The sequence below is a fragment of the Argiope bruennichi genome, chromosome 3, assembly GCF_947563725.1.
Source record: "Argiope bruennichi chromosome 3, qqArgBrue1.1, whole genome shotgun sequence".
In the NCBI taxonomy this organism is placed as follows: domain Eukaryota; kingdom Metazoa; phylum Arthropoda; class Arachnida; order Araneae; family Araneidae; genus Argiope; species Argiope bruennichi.
Genome location: NC_079153.1, coordinates 114837206 through 114863194, shown reverse-complemented (window position 1 = coordinate 114863194; position 25989 = coordinate 114837206). Strand labels below are relative to the sequence as shown.

The 25989-nt window shown below is 29.4% G+C and overlaps 1 protein-coding gene across 2 annotated transcripts in view; it reads right to left on the bottom strand.

Annotated features, from left to right (window-relative positions):
- LOC129963409 (uncharacterized) overlaps positions 1-25989 on the bottom strand; it is a 156989-nt gene that overhangs the window by 79463 nt on the left and 51537 nt on the right. For both annotated transcript variants that reach the window (XM_056077761.1, XM_056077763.1), the window contains exon 2: positions 2185-4305. In XM_056077761.1, coding sequence (XP_055933736.1) covers positions 2185-3393 — 1209 coding nt within the window. In that variant the 5' untranslated portion in view covers positions 3394-4305. The remainder of the gene's footprint in view (positions 1-2184; positions 4306-25989) is intronic.

Here is a 25989-nt window from a genome sequence, read left to right as displayed (position 1 = left end):
TTCAAAGTTTCACAATTTGAGTGGGCTATTGTTGCTGTTGCCGTTGTGGTATTATCTCTTCCAGGTTATTTAATCTAAAAGCTAGGTGTAAATTGATTATTGAAATGATTACCTGCAAAATGATTAACACACAAACGTGGGGTTTGTTTCGAATATTCGAGATTTCGATTGACTCCAATGTTAGAGATCGACCATCGCCACATGTTCCGAAGCGAATGTTTAGATTCTTGAAGTTGAAGTTCATAAGTCACACTACAAATACACTTCATAAGTCATACTACAAATTATGAAGCGTCAAACGTTGGAAAGCGTTACATCATTATTAATGTCGGCTTTAAAGACACATATTACATTTGTAGAAAAAGGAGCTACTAAATAAAAATTCGAATGTGAAATTAATTAACCGGGTTTTTACTTGAATTATATCACTAAGCAACAGAATTACGAAGAGGAATTCGGAAATTTTATGTAAATTCATTTCAATAAAAAAATTCCCCACACTTTGTAAAAGCAACGAGTGTTTTCTTATTCTTATTTTTTAACTTTTGCTACGAATTAGCAATTAATTTCATGGTAAGAAATAGAGTTTTATACATAGCATTAACGGATACTAATGAGGCCGGGATAACCTGGTTGGTAGAGCGTTGGATTCGCGTCTCTTTGGTTGCGATTTCGAACCATGCTTGGTGGCTGACGCGTGTATAAATCTGTCGTGGTCACAAAGTCCTCCATGTCGAGAGTAATACCATTGGGGGTACTATATTAGGGGTGATCATTCTCTGATTCAGGTCTAAATTGCGACGTGTGGACGAGTGAGCCCCGTAAAAAGGTCGTGACTTGTTGCCTCAGATGGCGCTGTTATCAAAAACAAGAGGCGCTCTCCCACCGGCTTAAAAAAAAACCGCTGTCTTCGTAAACAGCGGGCTTGTCCATGGCAAGTGCCATAAGAAACAACAACAACACGGATACTGAATAGATGCCATGTTAATGATCCCTGCCTGTGCTTAGTAATGAAAAACGTAAGTAAAAAAAAATGTTGTAAACATATCGAGTGCTTTACGCCTTTTCATCAAATGATTGAAATAATATTTTGAGGCAAAATTTTAATTTTAGAAATATTATATGAATAATATTGCATATAATTATGTTTATATGCGATGGAAAAGTGCAGACTGCCAAATAACCAACTTTTTGACGAATTTAATTCAAAATTGGATATGGATCTAAACTTTAGATAGTTAAGTCTGTATACCAGATGCTATTCATCCATCTCTTTATGTTTTGTAATTATCGTGTTGTTTTGTATTCCGATAGCCAAACTGAAATATTTGACAAAATTTAAAAATTTGACAGGCTTCTAGAATTTTGTTTTGCTTTTTCGTTAAGACCCCATGCTAAATTTAATCGTCTATTAGTTATTATGTTTACAAGCAGACCATAATTTCAAACATGTGTTTTTCCAGACTTAAGAAGGTAGAAATGTGGACTTTTGTTAAAATATCGAGGTCAACATATTTAATTCCCTTTGTAGATTTCATAACCAAGAAATTGAAAAGTTTGAATATAGTAGAAATGGATTAAAAGAAGCTCTATTTTGTAGATAGTAATCGCTCTATGTTGTTCTGGACGGACATAATACGACTAATACTTTCGATGACATTGAAGAGTCTTCAAAATCTACATACATGATATGAAAATGGCTATCCAAATCTTCTAAAATTACTTCGCAGGTTTTCATTTTATCTGAATATGCTTTAGTATTTATTATTATTGCTTTAGTATTTAGCATTATTTTATCCCTTTGGGTATATTTTTTTGTTTGCAACAGTGAACGAATTGAAGGTATATACAGAGAATGATTTAAATGGCTGTGAAATTGATCATGCTAGTATGTTACTCATGTGAATAAGCGAAGTTAAAGTAAGGCAATTATTTCTTACTCAAAAAAAAACTTTTCTTTATATTGTCTTCAGATTATTCGTTTCTATTGTTGTTGAGAAGGAAATTCTGGCCATTTGTAATCTGGACAATTGTTTTGAATAACCCTGAATTCTTAAGGAAACTCTCTAAATTAATCACGACCTTTATAAATACATCTTCAATGTATACTGTGCTGTTTATTTTATTAGGACAGGACATGAATCGGAATAAATGAGCATAAATGAAATATATTGAAAAACTTACCGTTACGTTTGGTGGGTTGCGAATTCCGTGTCTAGTGAAATAAGCTCTGACGGCGCCGGAAGCTGCAGACACAAAAACATCATTCATGCTACATCTCATCACCTGTTTGATCCTCAAAACCTTCGAAAACTTGATATTATTCGACCACGCTACTACTCTATTCTGCGGCTTGTGACGCCGATTGAAGAAGTTGTAGTCTCTTTTTCTAAACAAAAGCCATCCGAGGAACGTAAGAGGTGCGACGAACAAGGCTCGGAACAAGTTCAAGAAAAAGGTGGCCGACCCAAACCTAGTCCTGAGCTTTAAAAGTTGTTGGTTATCGGACAGATAATTGGCCAGAATCAAGATCAATGTGATAGCGTCACTGACAGCTTGATGGATTCTAATTACAAGAACAGTATCTTTGTTTTTACCAAAATCCTTGATGAGTCTGATTTCCCACAGAGGTTTGGACAGAGGCAAAGGTTGGCACATGAGTTCATTTAGATGATTTTGGAGTTCCTCGTTGGACTTTATGTCCTTCTTTTCTTCATATATATGGTTGTCCAGTGAGAAGTTGTTATCGTCCATCCAATAATAACCACTACAGACGGGCACAATCTTTTGGATGAATCTGGGAAAAGCCGGCCAACCTTCTTCATTGGTTTGGTTCAAAATTCTAAGCTTTATCAACTCTTGAAGCTTGGCACAGCTGAATCCTGATTCGAGAAAGAAAAGGCAATGCGCGATGTATAGATTAAAGCTAGTGTCATGTAGCCATAGGGACTCTGGAGGACGTGCGAAGTTATCGGCTGTAATGCAAACATCCTGTGGACTCTCATTCTGGTTTTGGTTTCTTTCGATGTCGTTATGTTCTCTGTTCAGTCTTCGGTAAATGGAGCATTTGGCGATGAGAATCCTCGCCACAAGAGCTATGAAAAGGAACCAAACAAGCACAATGACTGTTGGAAATCCAGTGAGAACAGATATGGCAGCGAAAATTATAGATATTAGGAAGCTCCATACAATGTTTTTGTCAACTGGATGTGTGAGAAGCTTAATGGATGCATTTTGCAGGTACCTTGGAGTTTTTCGCTTGCTCGATACTTGAGCGATTTTCTGCGCCTGCGTGTTGGATGGGAGTTGGTTGTTGATGATATTGGACTCTGACGTTGGTGATGGTTGGGAATTGGCATTTTCGTGTGCAGTCTCGTTCTTATTGTTTTCCATTATAAATAACCAAACCTTCTGTCTGACGTGTCATCACATATTCAAATCTCTTATCTTTCTTGCCAAGTGAAGAATCTAATGCTTTCGAAAGAGTGGCAACTTGAAATAATTTGATTTGAATTTTTATATTGACTGTATTATAAGAGCAACAAATTCTTTCATAAAAACTTTCCTTAAATATGTAAAAGGCATCATCTCATTGAGAAGAAAAAGGAATCGAAAGCAATGAAAATCTTAATAAACTATTTGATGTTCATTGTAGATGTTCAGATTATAAAAGTTACTAATTTAATAACATCCAATTTCTCGAAACTCTTTTCAATGCAATCACATAAAATTTCTTTAAAATTTTTTTAGCAAATAGTTGAAACGGACGTATATGGTAACAAATTTTGTTTTATATGGCACATTAAGACATGATATTTCATTCTTCAACTTGTGAGTCAGTGTATTAATATTCTTTAAGATCTTAAATCAAATTGTTTGAAAAAGATTTTAAATTATTTATGGTCGTGCTTTGATAAGAATGGCTACTCTTTGTATTTATAACTCTATTATTTAAATCTTTAGAATCAAATTTAAAAGAACCAAATCTTTTTTCTTTCAAAATCACTTTTCTGATATTCTTTTTTCTAGAATCTTCCTAGAAATTTTGTTGCATTATAAAATGTTTCAGACTAAAAGATTTGGAGTATGAATTGAAAAAAAGAAACAAGTCATAATTTTCCATTAAATTCAAGAGATACAAAAAACTCTGGAAACATAATGACAGGAAGCGACTTCAGTTGAAGGCGGAATCTTGCTTCCCAGCATTCGGAGCTCATGTTTGTAAATATTTGATGTGAAGCATTAATATGGGCTTTGCATCCATGGCAACGGAATGTTTCAGCATCTTCGGAGTACATTATTCTCCTGAAAAGAAAATGAAGAACAACAGACATAAGAGTCAGCACTGAAGCGTGAAGTTGAAAGTGATCAAGTATGCATTACAGAATAGAAAAAAAAATTACTTTTATTCCTGCTTTAAATACAAAAATGTTTATTCGGAGAAGAAAAGGCTTGAAATGTCGCGACAGAAAAAAGAAGACACAGGAGTTAAGTCGGTCCCGACGAAAGAAGTCCAAGAACACTATCCTTAAATGAAACCTTTTGTTCTTGGAATTCGTCATTAGAAATAAAATGGCTAAAAAACTTGGGGTCATTATATAGAATAAAGAGTGACAAAAACCAAAAGTTTTTTTACTGTTTTTTAATAAGTTCAATTGAAACATTTATTTTAAAAATCTAATATGACAACAAAATAAAATCGGGAAAAAAAGTAAGAGATATCTTTTAGGTTTTTACATTTCTAATAATATTTTTTGTCAACATAAATGTTTTTTCAATTTTTCAAGCAGTCTGAGGATCATAAAAAATTACTCTGATTAGAGTTACATGTTTTACTTTGACTTGAACACAATTCGATTTTTTTACTCATCATCTGAATAATTTTCTTACAACACTTTTGAAGTGAATCCTAAGTAAATAATCAAATAAACCATAGTTTAATTTGTTAACTATTTCATTATGGTCATTTTGTATTCTTTTATATCCGCCTTATATTCTTTTTTTATCTTTCAGACATTGTTCAATTTGTTTAACTTTCTTGCAAAAAGTAACATAGAAGTAGTTTTTCGCTTATTCGAAAGAATTCAGATATAATATGATAATTATAACTTGCATATAAAAAGCCATTTATTACATACATAAATAAACTGCTTGGTCATGCATTTTTTTTTGTGCTTTAATAACTAGATTTTTAAAAATTATTTGTAGCTTTGACCATGTAAAAAATAAGGATGGGGCTTTACGGCCAAGCTATAGAATATGAGAGAATTTAGAATAACATATGTATCCCAAAAGCTTTCCTTTCTAGTTAAAGGGACTATGCGAAATATGCTTTCTTTCTGTGTCTGTGAGAAAACTGAATCAAATAACAATGCCATTGGATAAGAGTATTTTATGAGAGAAAAAATTATTGTTAGAGAAGAAGATCCTTATTGGTGGAGCAAGACAGTATCACCATACATCCGCTAATGTTAATGAAACAGCGAATTAAAGTTTTGATTATGCTTTGCATATTTAAGACAAAAATATTTTTAATAAGAAAAAGAAACATCTTTTAAGATTTGAGTTTTCGATGGTCCTAAATGCGTTTTAGTTTTCAAATTAAAATTAACTATGTGCTTAATAATATAAATTAAATTAAATAAATAATAATAAAATAATAATAATATAATAATAAATAATAATAAAATAATATAAATTAAATTAAATAAATAATAATAAAATAATAATGATATAATAATAAATAATAATAAAATAATATAAATTAAATCAAATACATAATCAAAGACAAAGGCAATATTGCATGGCAAAAAAATCCTGAAATAAATAAAATTATATTTAGCATGCGAACTAACTGGAAAATGTGTAACAAACTAATAAAAATCTTGACGTGTGAAAAATAGAATAAAAGGCAGCAGAAATAGCAAAAATAAAATAGTTTACGATTTGTTCATATTTTCTATTTATCTCAATAATTTAAACATTATTCTAATTTGGTAAAGTAAAAAAAAGTTTTTTGTAATTCTGAAATAAGGAAACGGTTTATAATTCTTTTCAAAAGCTAAATTGATTTCCAAAGCTTCCAGTCGCATATTTTTGCATAAACAGAGTTAAATTTGATTTATTTTTATTATGCAACACAGGCATCAAAGAAATTAAGAGTAAGTTTTATTCAAACTTCTTTTCATACAATGGCAACAAAAGAACTACTAGCAAATCCAAAATTCTTAAAAATAAATAATTAAATTTTATTCCTAACACAAGCATTAAATATAAATAAAAGATAAATTAAAATATAATGCTCGCTCTAAATTTTTAAAGATAATTTATTCAAACTGATTGCGAAAAAAAAATAAGCATCTTTTCTTTATTCAAAAATATAAATCAAATTTTAAATTATTATGAAAAGGAGTTCTTAAATAAAGCAAAAGAAACAATTTCCAGGGCCATATTTTCGTACATTTTTCTAAAATTTATTCAAATGTGAGATCTAAAAAATAATTTAAGAATCGGATATAATAATGCAGAGACCCATTTGGATATTTGTTTTGCATTTATTTATTGAATTTCAGTTGAAATGTGCTCTTTTTACCTTCTTTCAGTGGAATTATAGCCTGCATTATGAACACTGAAAAATAAAGAAAATTAATTCACCGATGAAGTCATTGCTTTTTTTATTCAGAATAAGAAAAAAATGCCTCCAATTATAAACATGAAAAAGAATTTTTAAACCAATTTACCCTTTTCATGATGCTTTTAGCAACGAATTTTCTAACAATTCTTCCAATAATTTTAGTTTTTTCATTCTATTTAAATTGTTTGACTTTATTATTGTAAAAGCTTTCATCCAAAGCTCTTTTTTTTCAAAGCACTATTTGAAGAGCAAAATATCCTTTGTATTAATTTCGAAACGTGGCGAAGCGAATAAAACAAGGAAAGAAAATAAAGGAAAAAAAAGAAAAGAATGAAAAGCGTTATAAAAATGAAAATATTTATATTCTAGTATACGACTAAACATTTTCATCGTAGAAAAATTCGACTCCGAGACTTCAAGAAATTTCTACATTTCCAATCTCCATGAGATCAGAAAAACACATTTTTGGAAAGATACATGTCTGTCTGTCTGTGTGTAAACATAGTAACTCAAAAACGCTTTGAATTAGAAGGAGGATATTTTATATGTAACCTTTACATCAAAGTTATTGATTTGTATTACATTTGAAGCGAAATTTATTCACAAATTTTGTTTACCTGTCTATCTGATAGCAAGTAATCATAATAGTTATAAGATGTATCAAGTTTTTATAATGTATCCAACTTCTAATAGTTAAGTATCTAAAGTGTACATCCGTATCAAACTCTGACCAATTCGTCAAGGAACTGACTGTCTATCCATCTGTATATTGATAAGTGGGAGAGCACAATAATTAGAAACTCCAACGAAATGAAATTTGGTATGTATCTGCTGACTAAAAGTAGTTCTGTCAAATCTCTGATACAATCTGTCAGTAAAAAGATGTTTAAAATTCTAAAACTGTACAATAAACAGCAAAGACGCCCAGGTGCGTGACCCCCTAAAATAAAAATTTGAGTACTCTAGGTCCAAACTCGACAATTTTAAGACAAGAGAGAAATTATTTAAGGCAAGAAATCTTTTTAAGACAAGAAAAAAAATATAAACTTTTGAAAATGCGAAAATTAATTCAGTAGTTAATCAATTATAAATTAACTGAAGTGTTGAAGTTTTCCAGCGGCAAATTCTTAGAAAAGTATCTTGTAAGATATATTTTAATGCCATTTTAAAATTTTAAAATTTACCTTTTCAGTGATACAAAACTTCTTGCTTTGTAATTTTTATTAATTTTTTATTAATCTTTTTAATTTTTTAACGCAGACGATTTTGAAATACATTAGCAGTGAATCTAATTTATTATATCATTATTTTTACATATCTTTTGATTTTTTTCCTTAATTTAAAGTAGAAATTTAATGCTGCCTAAAGAAATTGAAAGAAAAATATTGATATCTGTTTAATTTTCAATCGATTAAAAGTAACCAGGGATCTAAGGTAATTAATTAAGTGATATATATAAAAAATATTGTGTGTATTATAATAATTTATACAAAATTAGTTTTTACGTTTAAGTATTTAAATTCCGAACAATGACGAGTATATTTATTACTAATTAATATTAAGGCTATATTTAGAAATGGAAACAGATTTTCAATTGTAAATTGTCTATATCAAAAGAACATTATAAAAATAGTTGCAAAAATATTGCGCGAGTGACCAAGCCAAAACAACAAGAAAAATAATTCATTTTTATTCTTCAAAAATGTTTTTAAAAAGTTATGAATTGAATTAATCTTTTCTATGTCAGGCGAAATCTAAAGTAGCAATATATCGTCTGTATAAAATATATGTTACATATATGTATTTGCTTTTGTTATTTTGTTTTGTTATGATAATTACAACCCTTTTTTACTATTGTGTTTTTAATCAGGATATTCTAATTACTACCTAATGGTACAAGTTTTATTTCTTCTCTAAAATACCTGAAAATGGAGCATATGTAGTTACTGAAGAGTAAAAATTCTAATTTGATTTAATTTTAAACAAAATTCTTATACTCAAAAATAATTTCTTAAATTATAATTGCCGAAATATTATAGCTACTCCAGAAATATTTAAAATATAAACTGGAATAAAAACTTATAATAAGGAACTGAAATGCTTCATTTAGCGCTACTTTATACGATGTCGTTGAATTTAGTAATATTTTCTCACAATTCTTATTTTGCCTTATTTACTTACACACTTATCTTTACTTACTACTTATATATTTATACTTATTACTTTACTTACTTATTTTTATTAGTTTTACAACTAGTTCTTACTGTATGCATGTTAATGTATTTAATATTCATAAAGAAGTGCTTGGATGGTTCAAAGGTATTTGTTGTATTTAGTTACCTTTTATAGTTATAGACTATTGACAAAATCTAGTCTTATTCCTTAAAAGAGTCTTTTAGGAATGTAATGAAGAGACAAGAATATAACTGGTGGCTGATGGTTTCACCATTTTATTTTAATGGATACCAGCTTATGTTAATACAGATGGTAAAGAACAGGCTGATAAGATATAAAATGGCTTCCATTCTACGTAAATTACAGTACCAGCATGCGATTTAAAAAACAAGCAAAGAACATTCTTTATTTTATCTGATAAACATATAAAAATCTTGAAGCACATAAATAAACTGCATACAGATATATCAAACAAAATTGGAATCCGTTTCTCATATGAAAAATGATACAGTGTTTTGAGCATATGAAAATTACAAATCGACTTTTGTGATTGTGCCATTTCCTTTTTTCATATTATTACACAGTATCCACCGTTCAATTCATGAAACTTTCAGATATTTTTTTCAGTATCTTCAGATACAGTATCTGATAGTGTATTACTGATTGGTAGTTCAATACAAATTTGCCTTTTCCTATTTTTAAAATCGATTGGATTTCATAATATGATTTAAATCAGGTTTACTTTTTATATCAGTCACTTAGTTTAATAGTGGTTTCCCCATCATTCAAAGATCGTGTCAATAAGCATTTTACTTTTGATTTATTAAGTTGATAATAATTTAATTATTTTACATAAACGTTTAAACGTTGAAAACTTTGCTTAATCAGACGCAGCATAATTAATGAATAATTTCTTGTGTCAGTCAATAAACACAAAAAAAGTCAAACCAACTCAAAGAGTAGAAACTACAAAGCTACAAAAATCATCTGTTAAATAGTGATTTAATTTTTCTTTTATTTCACTGCAGTGTTAAGAATTAAGGATTTTTGAAAAGTATAACATCTATTCTCCCTCTTTGCTGATTTAAGAAATTGATTCATGACTTAAGAAAAGTTTAAGAAGTTCTTACCACATAATGTTAACATTATAGCATCTGCTGCAGTTATTCATTTTGTCTAACTTCAAAGGACATATGGAAATTTTGAGCGATTTTTCGAAACACAAAATGATAACTATTAGGGTAAAAATGTTACATTATGTATAATTTGTGAATGCTCATAGGCCAATCAGGGAATTTTTATGCTCATCTTTCTGAATAGAGAAAACGGGACTGAAAGAACCGTTCGAATGACCTCCAAGAGAAAATAATAATCCTAGAATATAAAAGTACTTTGGGAACAGGTTTATGGACACTCATAAAATGTTATAGGCTCAAAAATAAATGTTGGTTTCGGTGATATTGAATCAAAATTTATAAGTTAAGATAGAGTTTTTGATGAGTTTTATATTTAATTTTTAATAATATGAGAATAAAAAAAAACTATTTTCATTTAATTCCTATTAGTATTTTTCATTTTATGATAACATTATTTATGTGCATTGTATAATTTTGTATAAAACCATTCATGAATCATTTGAAAGGCAACAAACTACAAATTTCACGAAGCAAAAATGAAATAGAAAAATAGAATTCATATAAAATTTTATTATATAAAATTAACTATTGTATCTAAAAAAATACATTTATTAATTTCCTGGATCTGAATTATTACTAAATAAAGACATATATACGTGGTACTGTGTATGCTGTATCCATACTATAAAAACTTCTGTACTGTGCATGTTGCATCTGTACTGCACAAATGCACATCATACTCGTGTAAACAGTCTCTACATGTCTCGTGTTCGTTTTCTTTCTTCATTATATGACGAATAACCAAGGGCAGATAAACACTGAGTCAATATTTTCCTCCCGTTGCCAGCCTGCCTTAAACATACACACAAGGAATCTGTAATATTTTCTAGTATCTTTTGGCAACCTTATTCAATTTAGATGAAATTTTTTATTTTCAAAAAGTCATCATGATTTGGTAGCTATAGGAACTTTCTTTTGACTTTAAATTATGTAATGTTCATTATCAAATACACACAAATATTCAAGTTGAACCTTGGATCAATCATTATGTTTCATTAATCTGGAATTGAAGGATTCGCAAATAACCACTAATCAAAGTAAAAGTGTACTAAAATAACCGGCAGTCAGATGTGCTCTAGAATCTGATGTTCATAAAATCGTATGAATGGACCAAAATTTTGCTTTTTTTAATGTTTGAAAAGCTCATGGTGGCAACGTAAGTCAAAATACGATGAAATAAGAAAAAAGATACGAAGATTATATCGATTTGTGAAATAGTTTCGAATCATAGAGACAATTGTAGATAAAATTGTATGTAAAATCTTAACGTTATTCCTTTTATAAACTTTTCCAAAAATAAAATAACTTTATAGTTTAAAACACAAACTTTTGAAATATAAACTAGGTAGTTTTCAGGATAAATTCAAACCGGATATTTACAACTATCACCAAAATTTCGTCACAATTCTTCCATAAATCTAAACGTGATTTTCCAAAACTCCGAATACGGTTGTGAGTACAAACCGTCACAACATTTTCCTGGCAGAAATGAATTTCATTTCGCATCAGAAGGCAATACGGGAGCAAATTGAATTTCGTTCCAGGAGCGATCGAAGTGCCTCGCCATTTCCTGACAAATGCCGTGGGCCATGAGATAGAAATTCTGCTCGTGGAAATAGAAGAAAGCTTCGACATTTTGGACCATTGATCAGAATGTCAGCAGGCATTATATATAACTTCGTTATCGCAATAGAACTGTGCGCCCATTTCTCCTCCTTTTTTTTGCAGTTATTCCTTCACTTTTCGTAGTATTTTTTTCTCTTTCTTCTTTTTATTATTATCGTCTGACAAAAGACAAAATGGACGGTACAAAAATAAATCGATGAAAAGTGCTTTGAGTGTTGTGATTCGACATTCTTCATATCATATGCTTGCACTGAAAAATTGCCTTTGTGTAGACAGTTTTTAATCATCTTTTGACTTGAAATCTTTGAAGACAGCATGTCGATTTCAGAAATGTTAAGCCCAAAATATTCAGAATAAAATTCAACAGTGAATGAAATTAAATAATGCAACATAATGTTTGTTTTTTGTTCTCAGTATCTTTTCATTCTTCTTAAGAAAATTTTTGAAAGTTATAATTTTTGTAACTCTTTTCTTGCTTATGGTTTCCTATTTAATCTGACAATACAAGGTTGTCTCTCATTAAATTAGATAATACAGAATTTTATAATGCTTTGAATGCTTTTTGAATTTATGGATGCTGCAAATGGTTTGCTCTTGAAACTTTCTTAAACGGAAAAAAAAAATCAAGCAATCATCAATAGGATGTATCATCTTTATGTATGTCTTATAATTTATTTTTATCGTTATGCTGTATAATCCTTATTATTATTATTATGAATATTAAACATCATGCAAGTATTATTTATTTTTTACATGTTACTATTAAAAAGAAAATAATTAAAATAATGATAAAATTTCTCGTTTTCATTTATATCAAAATTATGAATTATAAATACAAAATAAAATGATTTTCATCAAGATTTCAAGTTTTTTTTCCTTCGAATTTATATTTTAAAAATCAATTTTCAAACCTAATTAATGATAAAAGGAAAATTTTTAAGTTTTAAAATACTGACTTTAAATCTGTACCTGAAATAAAAGTGAATAAAGCTATATACAGTTAAACATCTTTTTATATACTCGCCATTGATCTAATTTTGATGTTTATTGTGAGAAATATACTATTTTTAAATGACAGACTTCTGCCTTATTCATTTGAGTAACATCAATCTTTTCTGAATGAAATATTTACACGTATTTCTTCCACTTTCTACAAGAATCATCATCGCATAAAAATCTTTCTTTTTCTATGAATAAAGTTTGCAAAACTCGGAAGAGAGTTTGAAATTGTTTGAAAATATAATTACCTTGCATTCTCTTAATTCTGAATAGTACATATTATTACAAAATTAAAAAAAAAACTTTATTTTAGCCTATGCTGGATGCTTCAAATAATGATAAAGTGACATCTCGCATAGCATGAAAATGTCAATAAATGAGACAAAAGTAAGTATTGTCCAATTAGAGTTGAGGTTCAAAATCTGAGGTAAGCTTACCTCCAGGGATGAGCGGCGGACTAATTGGGCGTAAAAGCATCAAACAATGACTGTTTTGCGTTTTGTTAGCTTTAAACAATGAAGATTATCAAGCAATTAGTTCTCTTCAATATCTGTATTAATTTGCAATTACTTCCGCTTCAGATGGTTTTGTTGATCATTATTTTTCTTAGAGCACGTATTTAAATACAATAGTTATCCGAAAATTCTAAAAATGTATTTTTATTACCTCATTTATTGATCGACGATTTGGTATTTCGAATTTTATCATTTTTGATTTTTACAATACATAAAAGTAATGATAAAATATATGTAATATATCATAAATGACTACTTAAACAGAGACTTATATGAAAATTAGTTTTATCAAATATTTTCTAATTGTCATGCAAAATAAATGTTCAAATGTTTAAAAATAGCGATTCAAAGTTTCCATATATTTGTATTCTTACTTCTTTTTATTTTTTATTTTTATTTTATTTTATTTATTTATTTTGCTTTTTTTGCATTTAAAAGCTTTTTCTTTTTTTTAAAATTCAACTTCATATTCTTTCTAGAATAAAAATGCATTTCTTCAATAAAATATTTATAAAGTTATTTAATATTATCATCTCATATTTGGAAAGACATTTTGCTAGCAAAATGGTTTTAAATTGCAACATTGCATTGCAACATTTATATCAGAGAAACAAAGGAAATTCAGATATAATGAAGCATTTAAGAGTTTCAGTTCTTTCTAGAGTTCCATTTTCTAGTGATATGCCCAATTTTCAGGGATTGATATTGAGAGCAGTAAAGTTTTTCATTTTGGAGACTATCTACTTTTTTTATGAGATTAGGGAGATCTTATTAAAAGTCTAATGCATGTTTATTATATAACTTCTTAGCTTGCCTTTGTGTGTTACGAATTTTTCCAATAAAATCACACATTTACATCTTTGACCCAATTGCCAGTCCTGCCTAGTACTCCGGTATTTTATACTCCAGATATAATATATCTGATTCAAAATTATTGATGACTTGTTTCATAATTTTTATTCATTCTTTTGTAGAGTACAACAAAAATAAATAAATGAATAAAGCCAAGTGCAAGGGAAAGAAACTATACATTCCAGTCCAAAAAACTTTTAGGGAAAAGCTATGACATTGGTTGTAGGGTTTTCAGTTTTATTAACAATAAAATAAAAATAATGAAATTAATTTTGAGTTAGAATTAAACTTGATGATTGGAAGCGAAGAAATTGCAGTAATGCTCAATCAAACCTGGAGAAGAGATTGATTGATTATTATAGTTTTATTATCTTTATTATTTCGTAATATTGTTAAAATGTCAAAAATCTCTATGAAATAATCGTTTCATTATTTGTGAAAAACTATCAAATGAAAAAATAATACGGCAACTACTATCCTATTATTTTGTTATTTTGAAAAATTTGAATTATGAAGAATGGTGATAAGAATTTATCATAATTAATTAATTATTTATTTCTGAAGAAATTTTATTAATTTACGTTCTTAGTATACTGATATTAGTGAAATAATTTGAAATATTAACTGTAATTGTAACCATTAAGTAATACAGAATTAATAACTTTAATAAATATACGTGCCATTAAATCCTATTTCTTGAAGTCTTTTTAATAAATAATATCTATTGAAAACACCATGAGGCATAAATGTAACACTTTGCTTTCCATTTTATTATTAAAATTTCGAAAATTTAAAAAAATAAACAAGTTTTTTGAAATTAAATGATCCTGACGATTTGTCTTAAGAGATATACCCTTAGGCAATTACTTTTAAACATTTTTTTTTCTTTCCCATAGCTTAGATTATTTGCAATTCAGATATACTTCTTAAATCTTCCTCACACAATAGAGGTGGAAAATAATATGAGTAGGCGTTTGAAATGTTTTATTTTTTATTTTTCGGATATTATACGAATTCAAAAAATCTTGTTACTCAGATTTCAAATAAGATATTCACTTCTTACAAAGTTGAGGTAGGAAAAAAAAAAACCACGAAAGAAGTGCAATGCGTTTCCTACTCAAGAAATAAAACAAGCGGATATTCAATATAGTCCAATTCCTACAAAAAACCTTTTTTTCCGAGATATCTCAAAAAACAATCTAGGACTCTGACGTAAATTTAAAAGTAGTAGGATGAAAAAAAAATTCTGTAAATATTTAAATCACGAAGAACAAAATTTCATTTTAAAGAAGAAACAAGAGATGTGAAATTTTGAGCATAAGAAAATGTCACTTCCTTACCGTGTTTTTCAACCGTGCAAGAAAAAAGGACTTAAAAGTTTGAAAGAAACAACAAATTCGTATGAAATGTTACTTTTCGAAAATATTCGTAAATAATTCATGAGATACATGCAGTATTTCAAAAGTCGTAAAAAAAAAAAAAAAAGATTCTGTGATCTATAAAAGGAAGTGAAGACACCCATGAAGCAGTCAAATGAATTTTTTTTGGTTCTTTACTAAAAAGTGAAATAAATAATATCAGCCGCCCTTGGCAACCAGCTTGTTCATCCAAATTATTGTTTTTCTCAGATATTAAACTATTAATGTAGAAGGCATTGATTGAAAAAAATTTTAGTCATTAATTGATAAAACTGAAAATTTTTAATTTAATTTAATTAGTTTACTACTAATTTACAAGTCTTTTGCAAAGTCAAATTAAAATGTATAAATATACTATGAAATAAAAGCTGATGTTAAAATCTTACTTGGAAGTTAATGTCCAAAGAAAGCAATTTTTATTTTCTGCTTTAATTTTAATTCTGACAACGGTATGAAACTGCATATTTTTAGTTACTTGTATACGTAATATAGAGAAAATATAGTAATCGTCAAAAAATTAGAACTCGAGATTTTGACGAATCTCCTCTATGATTCAAATTCTCCTCTCCTCCAGACCTCTACGAGTTCAAAAAATACATTTTTGAAAAATATCGTTCTTTTTTTTCTGTTTGGCACAAAGATAATTCAAAATCTTTTGATGTAGAAATTTGGTATACGGATTTTACACCAAATTTGTAAACTTCTACCAAAATTTGACCAAAATCCACTGAGAGAAAGTCTGTCTGTCTGGCTGTTCGAATATAATTTATCATGATAATTACAAAACAAAGAGTGCTAGATGAATAAAATTCGGTGCACAGATTTAACATCCATTATGTAGACACCTATTAAATTTTCAGCCAAATCGAAAGATGGTTTGATTGGCCGATAGTCCGTATTTTTAGAAACATGATAGCTAAAAGCAATGACTTAATTAAATATATCAAATTTGGTATGGGATTATGTTACTACAATTGCAGTGATGTGTTAAATTTTAATTTCAAACGGTTGGGAGAAAACGCGTCTAAAACACAAATCCGATTTTTGGATACTATTAACCCCATACTAGGAATTATTCGTCAAAAACTCACCTAAGATGATACGATACATTCAGTAAAATTGCTAAATTCACACTAAAAGTAATATTTCTTATCTACTGTACGCCAATACATGCAAGGCGTTCTCTGACATGACAAGTTTATTAAAGATATACTAGAAAGTTTTGGGGAGGTTAATGAATGAGTTTGAATTTCTTTATAACATTTAGAACATCGGTATAGAATGTGTATCAGTAAAAATTTATTGCAATTAATGGAAAAAATGTATAGAAAAAAAATTGATGGCATTAAAGAAAAAATATTTTTTGAGTTTTAACTCAAGATAAAATTCTTTTTAATTCGATGATAGTTCAAGAAGGTATGAACATCAAATTCCGCAGGCAAATCTTGGGAATTGCACATCCAATAACGATTAAGTTCAATTTCGCACTTCATTAAACCTTCACTTTGACACCTATTTCTATCACCTTGATTACTTTCACATGTTTCTTTCTTTCGAATAAATGAATATAGTTTTGGTGGTACGCTGAATCCTTCACCTAGCATTTATAATAATATTTTACTTTTAATTAAATAAGCGAAATGTTGAATTAAATGCAGCTTGAAAACATTCGATGAAACAGTCGGAGTTGGCTGGTGGATGTTGCCATCCTTTATGAAGTAAAAGTGATTATTTTTGTGACATGTACGTTAACGTTTTATGTATATATATTTTAAAATTTAAAATTTTAATTTAAGTTTGGAAAATGTAACAATTTTTCTTAATATGAGTTGCTAAATTAATTTTCCGTGTTAGAGTACTCTAAGGATTATAACTGCTGGAATTTTCTTTTGTGAATCCTGTTTGAAATAATGCAGCATTGAAAATGAGACAGTCGAATCTCCATGGCCGAATGGTCATAGCACTGGTCTCATAATCAAGAGACAGTAAGTTCGAATCTCGCAAGAGACAATGCGAGTCGTAGTATGTGTAAATGTTTAATCCCTTGATTTTATGTTTTCCTTTATTTCATGTTCCAGAAGATTCTGGACATTTCTTTAGTTTACCAGATAAGTGTTCTGGGCTTTTCTTACTGTCTCCAGAAAAATATTCTGGAACTTTCTCTGCTAGTATAAAAGCAGAAGATTTGTCAGTTACTGTGTTCTGAGTTGAGTTAATAAATTAGTTTAGCTCTTCTTCTTCTTCTTCTTGTGTGTGTCATTGAATTCCACACTAGACTTCCTACGTGACAATATTGCATAAAATATTTTTTTCACGATTTCATTGAGATATCTTTTCTTTCTGTAGAATCAGTTAAAACAAGGTTTATAACTACGAAAATTGTCTAAACTTTTTCTAAATATTCTTTGTTACATGTTGTTAATATTTTACTTTAACAACAGTTCTCTTTAACGAACCTAAATTTTCCAAATATTGTTATTTTTGGCAGTGACTGTTAGTTTGTTCGCAACCAGAAATTTTATGATCCTTTTCCTTCTTTTATTGCTTTGTTGTTTTTTAATATAATTTTTGCATATAATTTTCACATCTCAAATACTTTTTTTCACACCAGAATGATATTTGAACGAATTAAATCCAATATCTGAAATTAGTGCTATGTTAATTTTATAAGTAATGCAACCTATAGTACAATGCTTTTGAAAACTCTTTACAAATCCATCAATGTTCAATATGTTTTTTTTTTATTTTCTTGTTAGAAATAATATATATCGTTATAGATCATAGCACCGTTCTTTAAATTTTTGTTTAATTCTTTATTTATTTGTTTTGTGTTGTTTCCATTGTGTATTCTCGGATTCCCAATACTACAAGGAAGCGTCTCTAAAACTTTATTGATACATTTACTACTATTCTTAATTTCTTTCCAGATTCCCACTAAGAAAAGGGTAATTTCGTCTTAAACTGGATTTACGAGCTCTCAGCGGCTAAATAATTATCATCAAACTGTCCTTTCGTTCCATTTCCAGACCACCAGCGTGAAATTATTTACGATTAGGAGAAAGTATTTCGGCGGCATTGATAAAACATGAATTCTTTTTAGATCCAGATGTTCGATCTTTTAGAAACAGCTGATACATTACTTATGTAATGAATTTAATTCAGAACTGAGTAACGAATGCGATTAAGAATGCTTCATTATTATAATTAAGACAGTATTATTTCATTCATTCTTGAAAGATTACTGTATTTTAGCGTTATCATATATAATTTGATTCATGTTCCATTTGCTTAAGATAAATAGTTTATGTGAATATAAAATAATAATAAATAATATGGTATGATAAATAATTTATGAAAAATCAAAATTTCCAAATTCTCTATGCTAGGTATTCTTCTATGAATATTGACGCAGGCTAAAATAAGTCAATGTAAAAAGATAATTTTTTGGAAATAAATGTACATAATCAAACCTCTTCTGATGTGTATCGACATGCAACAATTTCTGATGAGAAATGAAGTGAAAAGCCGAGAAGAAAAGCCAGAAAATCGAGTACAACAATTCAAGCTGTTGTAATAAATAAGATTATATGATGTTAATCTCTTAATTTTTTAAAAATTATTATAAATATGATTTTTTTCTTTACGAATGTACTGTTCATTTTATATTCAACCAGATTTTGAAAAAAAAATTCTGCTTTATTTTTACTCAAGCACACTACAAAAAGATTTATTTAACTTTTTTCGTTTGATTAATAATTATTTTACCGCAAAAAACAGATACCTAACATATATCCATATTCTTTGAAGAATATCAGGATTTTCCTAATTATGTGTGTTTATCCGAAATAGTTTATAAATGCCATTATTTCTCACTTACACTGACGAATACTGACATTTATTACGCACCAATGGGGAATGCTGAACAAAAAAATTTATGTTAGATTAAGGTATAACACCAACTTTTTAAATTATATATTATTTTTAAAATATAATATGCCTTATATTTAAAATCTGTTGTTGTTTCTTATGGCACTTGCCATGGACAGACCCGCTTTTATGAAGACAGCGATTTTTAGGCGGTGGAGGAGCGTCTCATGTTTTTATAGCAGCGCCAACTGGCCAAGAGTACGACTTTGCTACTCACTCATCACTTATTTGTTTGCACAACCCCTGTTTACAGGAGGGCATATTCACACATCTCACAGATAGAACAACGGAAGAACAACCCAGCTTAAACTGGGACTCGAACCTAGGACTCCCAGATCGCGTGTAAGACGCGCTACCCTTATGCCAGGACGCCGGCGTATTTAAAATGTAATAGTGCAAATCAAAATAGAAGAACGTACAGGTTAATAAAGTGTTGTTCAGAAAGCGAAGAGTACATTCTAAAGGAGAGAAAAAGAGACCCAAATATTATCTGATTAATGTTATACAGTCATTCATTGCAACATAAACTTTTATATTCACACCTCTGGCTGCGTCTTCTCGACTTCTTGTTTCACCTGTTACTAGAGATTATTTGTATTTATCGACACATACCAATGATGGTTCGAATGTATAAAAATATAACCAAATATTTGGTATTTCATTGAACTAATTTAGCAGGTATTGGCATTTATCGGAGAATATCGACTAAGAAAATGTGGAAATTCCAGTCTTTCATTGTATCATATACAATGAAATGGTTCGAATGCATAAGAATATAACCAAATATTTGGTATTTCATCGAACTAATTTAGCAGGTATTGGCATTTATCGGAGAATATCGACTAAGAAAATGTGGAAATTCCAGTCTTTCATTGTATCATATACAATGAAATGGTTCGTATGCATAAGAATATACACAAATATTTGGTATTTCATCGAACTAATTTAGCAGGTATTGGCATTTATCGGAGAATATCGACTAAGAAAATGGGGAAATTCCAGTCTTTCATTGTATCATATACAATGAAATGGTTCGAATGCATAAGAATATAACCAAATATTTGGTATTTCATCGAACTAATTTATCAGGTATTGGCATTTATCGGAGAATATCGACTAAGAAAATGGGGAAATTCCAGTCTTTCATTGTATCATATACAATGAAATGGTTCGTATGCATAAGAATATACACAAATATTTGGTATTTCATCGAACTAATTTAGCAGGTATTGGCATTTATCGGAGAATATCGAGTAAGAAAATGTGGAAATTCCAGTCTTTCATTGTATCATATACAATGAAATGGTTCGTATGCATAAGAATATAACCAAATATTTGGTATTTCATCGAACTAATTTAGCAGGTATTGGCATTTATCGGAGAATATCGACTAAGAAAATGTGGAAATTCCAGTCTTTCATTGTATCATATACAATGAAATGGTTCGTATGCATAAGAATATACACAAATATTTGGTATTTCATCTAACTAATTTAGCAGGTATTGGCATTTATCGGAGAATATCGACTAAGAAAATGGGGAAATTCCAGTCTTTCATTGTATCATATACAATGAAATGGTTCGAATGCATAAGAATATACACAAATATTTGGTATTTCATCGAACTAATTTAGCAGGTATTGGCATTTATCGGAGAATATCGACTAAGAAAATGGGGAAATTCCAGTCTTTCATTGTATCATATACAATGAAATGGTTCGTATGCATAAGAATATACACAAATATTTGGTATTTCATCGAACTAATTTAGCAGGTATTGGCATTTATCGGGGAATATCGACTAAGAAAATGGGGAAATTCCAGTCTTTCATTGTATCATATACAATGAAATGGTTCGTATGCATAAGAATATAACCAAATATTTGGTATTTCATCGAACTAATTTAGCAGGTATTGGCATTTATCGGAGAATATCGACTAAGAAAATGGGGAAATTCCAGTCTTTCATTGTATCATATACAATGAAATGGTTCGAATGCATGAGAATATACACACATATTTGGTATTTCATTGAACTAATTTAGCAGGTATTGGCATTTATTGGAGAATATCGACTAAGAAAATGTGGAAATTCCAGTCTTTCATTGTATCATATACACTGTTCTGAAAAATTTTTCGTTACTTTAAGTTATAAACTAATATCAAAAATAAGCTTAATGTTTAAATGTTATACTCAAAAATTAATCTCGAGGCAAATATTTTGAAACTATTATCTTTTTTCTTAAATAATTTGCTTTGCTATATATTTAAATAAAATATTTTCAACTGTATATGGTGTGCTCTCAATTTTTATCAATTCACTTATAAAGAGTCTTAATGATTAAATGTTAAACACAAAAACTAATCTTGAAGCAAATATTTTGAATTAATGATCTTTTTTCTTTCAATTAATTTTCTTTGATTCATATTTAAACAAAATATTTTTAGCTACATGTAATGCGCTATCTATTTTTATCAGGTCACTTCCAAAGAATCAGTCATTTCTGTATTCAGCTAATGCATTTGTCAGAATCCGTGAGAAATGGAAATATGGTTAAGATACGCATATCACAAAGCAAAGGAATGGTGCAAACAAGAAAAGTTCTCGATCACAGAAGAGTTTCGGTCTAATGGAAACCATTATCAGATATTTATTTTCTTCTTCGAAGTGATGCACTGAATATACTGTAACGTATTTTCCACAGGGAATCTATCTATCTTAGGGGAAAAAATTCGTCGCCCATATTTTCTAAAAGTTCTTTTAAAAACTACTCGCGGTTATTTTTTTTTTATTTATGTATTATTACATGATATATATGTTAGGATTGGTGTGATTAGTTAGTTGTAATAAAGAATAAATATGTATATGCTAGTGGTCTGCAGAAAAAAATTATTTCATCTTGAGTTTATTTGAGTCATACTTGACATCGTTATACTTTACAGAGAAAATGTACACCTTAGAGAGATTTTTTTTGAAATTTAAATTATAAATTTAATTAATTAATAATCAAAAGAGAATCCGACGTTTTTCTACGATAACTTTCGAAAATATAATAAAGCACAAAATTAATTTTTATACGATTTTAAACTCTAAAAAAATTGTCTTTTCACTGATAAAATTTTATTGGCTTTCAAATTTTTCTTAAAGGTAGGCAATTTTTAAAAATAACGTTTTACATAATTTTGAACTATAGACGAATACATTGTTACCCTGAGATTCGAATCGTTTTCATTGCTTCATCAAATATTTAACCCAAGTCATATCATTGACTCTCCGACCCGCACGAAGGCACAAGGATAAAGAATATTGAATGACCGGATCGCCGCAACAGCAACAATGGCGGGAACTGTGGTTGAGTCCTGAGGGCCATCACCGGCCACGGTACAATCTTCCCCGAAGGAAATACGTCCCGTCATCGATGGGAGGAGCCAGATCCCCCAACTATTTATGTACTCACCAGGGTGCCGAGATCCAACCACCATACCAGAAGCATCACATCCTCATTTCGAGGTGACCCCCCCCCCCCCCCCCGGGAGTTAAATATTTAATCAAATGTTTTTTCTTCTGTTGAAGTCTAAATAAGAAGGTTTCTGTTTAATATCTGTGTAATTTAAATGAGGAATTAAAAGACGATATCGCAATACCTTAAAAGTTCTAAGATATATCATCCGGACAGTTTTATTTTCAGTAGCATTACGATGTTATAGAACTTAATTAGGATGGTTTCTGCCTATAATGAAACAGGTGCAAGACTATTAAACCGACATTGCTTTGATGGCTTTCCTAATTTGATGCAAAAAAAATATATATTCTTGGGGGAATCATGAATATTAGATAAGAAGTAAATTTTAATTGAAAGTCAATACAATCAATATTGCCGACGACATACTTATATCAGATATAAGTATGTTCTTTGCATGCTTGTAACAGAGGGATCATGACAAAAATAAATTTTCTAGCATGATAATTTCACATTATAACTTTATTGCTAATAATGAAATGATAACATTAATCTCTAAGTATATATTTTTAAATTTCATATATTTTCATTCAAAATTATTCCGCATGAAATTGATAATCCATAATATCTTTGTTAAAAATAAGATGGGTTTATTAAAGCTGATATTTCTGATTTCCAAATTTCATGCTTCCCTTATTACATGCATTTTTTGCATGGCTTCAAGGAAATTGATTTTACAATTCTTTTAGCTACATCCTACCGATTTAATGTACTCTTCACATCGTTAAAGATTCTAACAATGCTAGGTAACTACAGTAACAAGTGTACAACTCAAGAAGCCAAAAAATTAATGCAATTTCATCGAAATAAGCTGTAATTTTTGGTAAATCATTCAGAATTTGATCGATTACTCGGTGAAATTCAGCTGAGGCAGTTTTAATTCCAAATCTGAGCCTGTTAAATTTATAAGTCCCTCAATGCATTTGGATAGTACTGCTGTCATCATCAGTCTGCAAATGAAGATGTGTTTTATAGGTGCAATTCGGTTTTAACGGTGACCAAAATGCGCCAAGAAAAAATTTTGCCAATTATAAAAATATACTCAAGTGCATTATTATTTATTTTGAATAATTTGAATGTATGAATCCCATGCGATATAGCTTGGCGATTGAAATCGCTAAATTGGAGAAATTTTTTCTTGGTGCTTTTTGGTCTTCGTTAAACAGACAAGTACCGTTTTATAAAAGTCTAATGTGCAGAAACTAATTGAATCTTTGAGGCTGTTTAACAATCTTGATTCCATAGTTTACTTTTAAAAGTTTATTTTATTCAAAAAATCTAAAATAAAATTTAACCTGCACAAGGCAGTTATGCGTGCATCAGAAAACTAATTTCTCTTCCAATTAGTTAGTATAACGTTTATAAAATCTCAAATTAACATATCTAAGATAACACTTGCTATAGTCTTAGCTGAAAAATAAATTGATTCTCTGTTCTTTAACGGAAGAATACTCTGGAAAGAAATAATACGCCAAAAAAAGGAACTTAAACCCAGAAATGTCAATAACTCTTATCTGATGCTAAAGTTCTGATAGAAAGAAAAGCAAAAAAGGGACCGGCGTATTATCGCTTTGATGAGCTTTACGTGACGGTAGCTATTTCGCTCTAGTTGCCATTTATCAAAAAGAAAAGAATTGAACAATCTTCCTCGTTAGAGGTTCCCCAAAAAGCAATAGAATTCTTGAAGAGCAAACACTTTTGCGAGCTGATTGACTTCTGACATCGAAAATTTGGTGTGCCTTCTTCTTTCCTTTTAGTTCCTGAATCTCAGTAAATGAAGGATGACAGGCAGGACTCAATTTTTACTAACCACAAATTTACGAAATCAAAGACTTTGTGAACTAGCTGCCGATCTGAGAAGAAACTTCCTTGAATCGATGTTAATTTTCACTCTTTTTCGGGGTTATTGTAATAGGGCTTGAATTTTAAATGCATTTCAGCATAATAGGGGGAAAAACTTTTCCCAGAGTTTTCTGGAACTCATGGACATTGAAAAAACAATAGTATTCAAACTACTCATTGCATTTTCCTAGAAGAATACCTTTCGAATTTTTATCAGGAAATATTAATGACACTTCAAACTTAGCCAATCAAGCACCAATCGTTTTTTTTGGATTTAGAGAACAGGGGTTAATGAGAAATAAAGAGAGGAATATATCAAAAAAAAGTGCTGACAGATGATTAGATGATTACAAAAAAAGAGATTGGTGAAAACTTACCATTCGAATTAACTGGACATGAATCTACTAATGGAGTATTTTTAATGAAGTTACATGCTTTGTGGATTGAATAGATATGTGGATTTAAACTGTAGAATGCACCGAAATAGTGGATTTAATGTTAGAAGATGTTACTACTAGTTAATGGATATTCGACCAAAAGACAGGTTGCTATTATAAAATTCAAATATAAAAGACTTTATCTTGTATAGATCTTTCCTGCAAGCAAAATTAGTTATATATATCTTTTCTTTATTGCAAAGATATCATTTTTTATTTTCTTGCATATGAAATTTATGGAAAAAGCTATAATGATAAAAAAATTCGATCTCGAGATTGCGGAGTCTCCACGTTTTAGACTTACCCGAATGTGATATTCTTAACGTACAAAAAAATGTACAAACAGTCATAAATGAAAAATATCAACTCATATATATATTTTTTCATCAGCACTTGGGCTGCCATGAGCTTTTTGCAAATTGATTTAATTATATTTTAAATATATGCTGATTGTAAATAACAGATATTACAGTTTCAATTTATTCTCATAATATTTAAGATAAAATTTGGTATGTACGTTGTTTAAAGGCAATGTAAAGATTAATATTTGAATGTAAAGATTAATATTTAATATTTTCGCATCAGATCTCAAGAAGAAAAATAAAAATTCTCCAAGAAAAGAAATCGATTTCTCAGTTTCCCTGGAAGCAAACTTGCGTTGAAAAAATTCACGAAGAAGGGGCCTAGAACCCCCAAATGTCAATAACTCTTGTCTGCTTCTAAAGATTTGATCGGAAGAAAAACAAAAAGAAACTGGCGGCGTCTTTGTGATAAGGCTTACGTGACGTCTTGCTGCTTCTTTCTATTATTCTTTTTCAAAAAGGAAAGGACCAGGGAATCCTTTTCT